Below are 7,989 nucleotides of genomic sequence, written 5' to 3'. Positions count from 1 at the left end.
AAAATTTTAAAAGAAGGATGTCCAAGCCTATTATGCCATTTTTAATAGGGAACTTTTATTGCTGTGAAACTAAAAGGAGTACAAAGAGACTGAGATCCAATAGACAACCATTCACAAACACCATCTCTATTCTGACTCTCTATCAGTTTTGCCTCAATATTGAGATCCTTTACCACAAAAGAGAATGGAATAGAATTCAATAGAAACATTGTTAGTGGAACAAAGTTTAGAGATAGATAATAAATTTTTCTTCATGCCAGGAACATGAAGAACATTAGATAAATGAATATTACAATAAGAAGATGGAAGAGAGGTAGATCCCTTATAAGAAATTTTTAAATTGTTACCATCACTAATCATGATTTCTTCAGGTCCTTCATATGTCGAATGTAAAGTGAGATTGTCGAAATCATTTGTTATATGATGAGAAGTACCAAAATCACTCAACCAATTGGATGGAAATGACTTGGAATGAGATGCAAAGTGTGCTCTGAGATATTGATTGCATGGTGGAGGACCCAACAGTGATGGTCATGAAGAGATGGATTGGTCTTTTCCACTTTGAAGTAGATAACAATGGCACAACAACAAGGAGTTTGCAGCAATTGCAAGTAGTATGGCAAGTCAGATCACACAATTGACAAATAATTTGGGGAGAGAAGTGATTCCCACTCTTGTTGATGGAAGATGACTGAGTATGAGATGTTCTAGGTGTGGATTGTTGCCATGTTTAAGAAGAAGAACGACCACCATGGGATGTATAATTGGCTGTGATTTGAGAGTCATAACTAGTGGTCATACAATTTCAGTTGAGAAAAGCTTCACAGTCAGTAAGTTTATCATGTAATTCAGCAAAGGTAATGGATAAGTCTCTTGTCTGAATTGCAGTAGAGATTTCTTTATATTTGGGTCCCAAACCATTAAGAATATGGAATGTAATTTTATCCTTGCCGAGTGGTTCATCGGCCAAGGCAAGAGAGTCAGCAAGGCCTTGAATGGTTTGCATGTAATCAGAAATAGATTTGTCATCCTTGGAAATTTTACTCAGAGTTTCATGTATACTGATGATTCTCCCACTTAAAGATTTGGCATACATGGTTGCCAAGTTCTACCATGCTTCATGAGAAGACTTTGAGGATGCAATGAAATTCACAATTGTAGAATCAAAGGAGATGAGGAGTGCACTTCATAGTAGGTGATCTTGGCAGATCCAAAGAATTTTTCCTAGATCAAAGGTTGGACACATGGATTGGCTAGTCACATAACCCATTAGATAATACCCAATCAATAAAGAGTACCATTGAGCATGCCGAGCTGTATAGTTGTCGACGGTGAGTTTTAGAGGAGCCTGTGCATAAACATTTGTGTAAACTAAAATTCTTGAAGCGTTGTGGTTGTTAGGTGAGTGTTGAGTGTTGGTTTCAGACATGCTGATGATGAAAAATGAAAAAGGTGCAACAAAAACGATAGAGAAAAAAAAAATTATTAGAGAAGTGTTTGCTCTGATACCATGTAGAGAATTGAATAACACATAGGCTTGATGTTCATTGATACACAACTGTTATTAAATACAAATTACATAACGATTATATAAGGCAATACAGCTACTACTATACCAAATACATATACAAATAAATATAAAAAAAAAAATACAACCAATACAGCAATGAAGATATCAAATATGAGCAATATTAGGATCGTGAGATATTTTTCTTAATAATATCTTAATTTATTTTTTGTCAACCATAATTCTTATAAAATAAGGTACGTAGTTGTTAAAATTTCCAACATATTAATAAGAGCGTCAAAATGCTTGAGCCCTATGTATCAGACACCCATGCTACAACTGTTGAATTTCAATACTATATAGCATAACATCGTATACATATATCAAAAAATTACCAAAAAATATATATTTCTACCACATGCTTCAGCCTTATATATAGATATATATATATATATATATATATATATATAATATAGCTATAAATAAAAAGCGGGATGCCCACTAATATTACAAATTTTTAAATCCCCTAAAATTACCAAAATGCCCATCAGCTTTTGCAAATTTTACTTCAGAAAAGAGTCCCCTATCAACACAAGTCTCTAATCCTGTGCAACACCACAAAACTACCGTAAAACTGAAAGGTCTATGTTTGAAACTTAACAGCTGATTATGCCCCACATGGATCCCAAAGTTATAGATTTTTTTTCACTGTATTTTATATACTTTGCAGTGATATACCCAACAAAAAAAAAAAAAAAATATGAAAAGCGGGATGAATTCGAGTTGGGATATGTCCAAAGAAGAAATAGAAACTATAAATGGATCCCACCATCCACTAGGTTGGACCCCTGATTAGACCTGGCAATTTGGGTCATGACACAGCGATACAATTCGAAAACGACACGGAATAAATGGGTTTTGGTTTATTATAAATGGGTTCGGGTCATAATCGGATCAACCCGTTTAACACGATTATTAATCGTGTCATTTTTTGGTTGACCTGTTTAACTCGAAATTGACCCGTTACGACCCATTTATTAAACGTGTCAGTTTCAACCCGACACGATTATACACCTATTACAACCCATTTAAATTTAATTTTAAATTAATATTTTATTACTAATATAATATTTGATAACTAAAAAATATTATAAATTAAAAATTTTATAAAAATAATTTTCTATTACTAATTTTTTTAAAACAAAAAATACATCTTTAATAAAACAAAAACATAAAAATAAAAAATAAAAATAAAAATTTTTTTCGGGTTAATAGGTTAATTTTTGAGTTAATTGGTTAATTTTCGGGTTAATAGGTCAATTTCAGGTTAACGGGTTAATAGTTCAACACGACCCGTTAATAATCGTGTTAAACGGATCGTGTCGTGTTGACCTGTTTATAAACAGGTCGGGTTAGTATTTTGGATACCTGACACGATTAATAAATGGGTCGTGTTCGGATTAGGCATTTTTGACACAATTATTAAACGGGTTGAAACGAACACGACCCACGAACACGAATTGCCATGTCTACCCCTGATATGTCAATTTTTATTTTGTCGTTAAATTTTTATTTTTTGTAATCTCAATATTTTTAAAACTTTTTTAATGATTAGGTAAAAATGAACGATTGAATAGATAGCTTAATGTTTTTGTTTTTTTAATTGTTTTTCTTCATAAAGCAATATTTTTTGCATGAATTTTTTGGGATCGAAAGCAAAAGCCCAAATGAGTAAATGGCCGATGTTATAATGATTTTAGATATCTGTATTTTATTTTTTTTTGGGACAAATCATTTTGGAAATTGATAGTATAATTTTGTGGTACTTTAAATATATTATAAGTTAACCAAGCTAATAAAATTGTATCAAGGTACCACATTAATAAATTTTTTATATAACAAAAAATTAATAAAAATAGTATTCAACCCTATTATAAAATGGTCCACGTGCGTGCTACTCACATTGCCGCTTCAGCCTTCGGTTTTCCAACTTTTGATGACATTGCATGATTTGGGATCCAATAAAATATAATATAAAGTTAAAATGTTTTTCTAAGTGTACATTCGAAGAAGAGAAAAAAAAATAAAAATAAACAAAAAAATAAAAAAAATTCAATATTAACATTTCCCATTTCTCATTTTCGCGAGGCAAAATAGTTTGATTTTACAAAATAGGGACATAATGTAAAAAATTAAAATTAAAATAAAAATAATAAATTTACCCTGTTTGATTTAATTATATTTTAATTTTATAAAATTAGAATATTCTAACTGGACTGTATTATTCTATATATATATATATAAGTTTCTCTTTCTTAATTCTTATAAAACATATAGTTGGACATTTGGCCTTTAGTAGGTGCGCAGCCCACATGTACCATAACCTTTCTAATGATTAATTTGATTTTTAATTTATAGAATTAGATTTGAAAATAAGACTATGTAGGAGAGGTACGTAGTTTATTATTTTCTTAATTTTTTATTTCTTTTATTTTTATTTTTTTTAACTCAATACCTCAATTAAGAAATTTTGTACCTTTAATCTAAAAAGTCAAATACACACACATGTATATGGTTTATTAACTACTAAATACCAATATATAATTAAGTACCAAGTCCTCTCCCACAATCCAGTCTGCCAATACATGCGACTAATATTCTTCCAATGAGTAATTTTTATGTCTAATTACGTTTTTATGTTGTCTCAAAAAAAAAAATTATGTTTTTATATAAACCAAGTCCTTCCTTTCAGTTTACAGGCTGACCCAAATCAAGAGTACCATGCATAGGAAACCTAGACCACAATGCGGCTAGCACTCCCAAAAAAACAAAATAATTCAAAGTTAGATGACTCACAAATTTCAGAGTTAGGCTTGCATTTCAAAAGATCACGACTAGGGACAAGCGGTTAGAACCATACCAAAAGCCATAGCCGCGTGCATGTTGGTCTATACAAATTGCGACTTTAATTCTCGGCCTTATGCCACCTGATTTAGGTTGTCCATCAGATCAACTCTCTTGTCTCTGGGTCTTATTGGGCTCATAGTCCATATGCCGTTATTTCAAAACAAGCATCATTGCCAAATACCCAAAATATGAAATCAAATTAATTTCAACATAGATAAATTAATTTTTTTTTCACTAGATTTTGTAAGATACGTATGATTTTCGAAGGGGGAAAAAAAAAAACATATATACGTGTATGTAATCAAATGTTGGATTATTATATATTATATGGAAGGCCCATTTTATTTATTTAATGTAAAGTTTTGCTGGTTAATTTGCAAGGAATTTACACAGTTTTAGAAATCAATTTCCACATAATTTCTTCCCTATTTCCTGTCTCTTTGGTTACGATCCCTTGCATGCAAATATCAAATCCTTGGTGCGTAAATTATAAGCTATAGATTGTTGAAATTTCCACCATTTTTATATAAACGTGTGAGCCCTACGTATCCAATAACCACGCCAATATAGTTATCGAAATTTCAATAGCACAAAGCATTTCGCAGCACGCGCTTCTGTATACCAACTTCATTAAAATTAATTAATATCTTGGGTTAAAATATTCAGAAAAACAAAAAGCAGTAAACATTTCCACAAGGCAGATACAAAAAGAGTCTTACTTTAATTTCCGAGTGGTTTCTTTTTTTATATTTAATATCAAAGTTGGCCAGTTTATGTTACCCTACAATTACCATTAGTTTGTTCCTTATAAAGGATTTATAATTTTCAAAGATAATGGCAAATTAATAATTGTCACAAAATCCAATATATTTAAACTGAAATAAAGTATAAAGATTAATTATGTAGGAAAAATGGTAAAATTATCATAATACGTGTTTAATCATGATATATTATGTATAAAAACTAATTATAAATATCTGCTATATAGCTACTCTCTCACGCATATAAACATGTTTTCTCAATTGGTTTTTTAAATCCTCTTATTTAATTTTATTTGAAATAATTTAATTCCATGCAGTTTATCATGTGTGCTGGGGCCGGCCCAAACCATGACTACATAAAGATATGAAAGTCATGGGAAACCCCCCATGGGCCATGGCTTCCACTGTTTTCCTGTGGAAGGAAGAGAGGGAAGTCTCTAAGGAAAAGTGTATGATCTTTAATAATATCACTTTTCTTATTTTCAGTTAAATTTCAGTCCCGTCATTGATATTTTTTTGGGGCAAGACCTGAATATATATATATATATATATTTGGTAAATTGGTGGAAACCAGAAAATAGTTAAGTAATGTTTTAATTAATCAATTTACTTTGAAATATATATATATATATATACACAATATATATTTATGAATATTGATCTATTTCCATGAGCTAAAATAATGAAAATTAATCAAATAAGTTAATATAAGGTGCAAATATATGGTCTTTACAGGGATCTACGTGTATGGCCTTGCCGTGCTGCATGGGTTGAGAAATAAAATAAATTGGGTAAAATAAAAATCACAAAAAAAATCCGAATAAAAAGAAGAATTTATGAAATCAAAAAGCGTAATACTTCGGATCCGACGCGTTAAATTAATTAATACAAGTAATCCAAACGGACCTCGTGAAATAAGTTGTATATTCCATGATATTTTACATGCGATATATAGTGATCGAGTATTGAAACTAAGTTAAATAAAAATATATGATTTATATAGAAACTATATAATATACATACAAGTCTTTTTTTTTTTTTTTTTTTTTGGTTCAAAATTTCTGGCAAGCTTTGTTTAATGTCATTTTCATCATGAAACTTCTTCCAAATTTATTGGAACTTTACCAAGAAACCAGGATCAAATTAAAAAAAAAATAAAATAAAACTGAAAATTGTGCTAGATGTCTATATATAGATTACTTATGTCCAAAACCAACTACAAGCATTTCCAAGTACTATTCGTATTGCTTTCTTGCTTTCTTGCTTTCTTCTCTTAGTATTCTCTTAAATACCTATAAGATTTCTTGCTTCTTTTTTCCACCGCACCACCAGATATCAAGCACACTTTAACCTGATACGCTTTGAAAAAGGGAGGTAAATATCCTTATATCACTCCAACTTTTATTTTTATTATTTTATTTTTCCAAATACTCTATTCCTTTCTATATATATATATATATATATATGTTCAAAAATTTCCTTAACCTGGATTTTTTAGATAAAAAATTTATCCAAAATCTAAGTTATGTTATAAAGTAGTGACTAATTGCTATATATAACTTGATAGAGGACAAATTCTCAACAAAAAAATTTCCTAAATAAGAGACTCCACATATATATATATATGTATATATAAATGTTTTCCCTTTCCAACAATTAAGATATATTCATCATTTTAATTTCAGGTTGAAACTCAGATATGGAGAATACTCATTACCATGCTAGCCACCCAAAGCACCCACTGGAGCTCAAGTCACATCACGAACCTGCCTACAAATGCGACGGCTGCAAAGAAACAGGCTTTGGAAAGAGATACAGATGCGATCTATGCGACTTCGATCTCCACAAAGATTGCATGTTTCTCACCAACAAAACATCGCATGCATTCTTCAAAGGTTCGACGTTCGAGTTCTTCGAACAACCACCGCGACATAACAAGCGCTGCAATAACTGCAAAAGATATTGCGATGCATGTGGAAAACAAATCAAGGGTTTTGTTTACCATTGCCAAAAGAATGATCTCGATTTGCACCCTTGTTGCAGTAATCTCAAGGAAGTACTTAAAATCGATGGCAAAGAGTTCCGGCTCAGTGAAAGAGTAGATTCGAGCTGTTTTTGGTGCGGAAAAGTGAAAGTTCAAGGCAGTTTTTCCGGTGCAAGAGGCTGGTCTTATGTTTCAATGTGCAATGAGTACCATCTCCATGTTCATTGTGCTACTGAAATGGTTTCCGAGGTTTGGAAAAATAAAGACAAGCTTGGTAATGATAATAACAATAATAACAATGGCTGTTTGGATTTGGAGAATTTGAAGCTTCCGAAGGATCTGGCAAAGTTGAGGAAAGATGGCGCAAGGGGTAATAAGTATTGGAGGATTATAAAAGCAATTCTTAGGACAATTGCTTGTATCCTTATGGGTGAACCAACCATTACTATGACTTGCCTCGTTGTTGAATTGCTCACATAAAAAGTGTTTAGTCTTATATTTTTCTACTTCTCCTCGATCGATTTTAATTCTTAGTTTAATTAATTATGGTTTTCCAATAGGTTTCGCTTTTTTTTTTTTTGTATTTTTTCTTTTTCGGGTAAAATGCCAAAAGGCCACAATAGGTTTCTCTGTTTTACCGTGAAAATTTGTTGTAAATAGGAGTGGAAATTGTAAGAGACCACGTTGAATTATTTGTTTTGTTTTATTTGTGGAAAACTTTTGTTATATGAGTTTGGAGTTTGGTATATTGTATTCGAACCAAAAATATATATATATATATATATATATATTTTAATTATCAATAGTTGGAAAAGCTTTTTAAATTTATA

At 30.9% G+C, this 7,989-nt stretch overlaps 1 protein-coding gene across 1 annotated transcript; it reads left to right on the top strand.

Annotated features, from left to right (window-relative positions):
• Positions 1-6,413: 6,413 nt before the first annotated feature.
• LOC107435663 (uncharacterized) lies at positions 6,414-7,663 on the top strand. The gene is made up of 2 exons (XM_060815989.1): positions 6,414-6,549; positions 6,861-7,663. The coding sequence occupies exon 2, from the start codon at positions 6,875-6,877 to the stop codon at positions 7,637-7,639; it is 765 nt and encodes a 254-aa protein (XP_060671972.1). The 5' UTR covers positions 6,414-6,549; positions 6,861-6,874; the 3' UTR covers positions 7,640-7,663.
• The last annotated feature ends 326 nt before the right edge of the window (positions 7,664-7,989 follow it).

Source organism: Ziziphus jujuba, chromosome 3 (genome assembly GCF_031755915.1).
Source record: "Ziziphus jujuba cultivar Dongzao chromosome 3, ASM3175591v1".
NCBI classification, from domain to species: Eukaryota; Viridiplantae; Streptophyta; class Magnoliopsida; order Rosales; family Rhamnaceae; genus Ziziphus; species Ziziphus jujuba.
This window is presented reverse-complemented; position numbering and strand designations above follow the sequence as displayed.

What these genes read in the sequence shown, in the direction of transcription:
- LOC107435663 (XM_060815989.1), top strand. Translation starts at nt 6,875, where the DNA reads ATGGAGAATACTCATTACCATGCTAGCCACCCAAAGCACCCACTGGAG.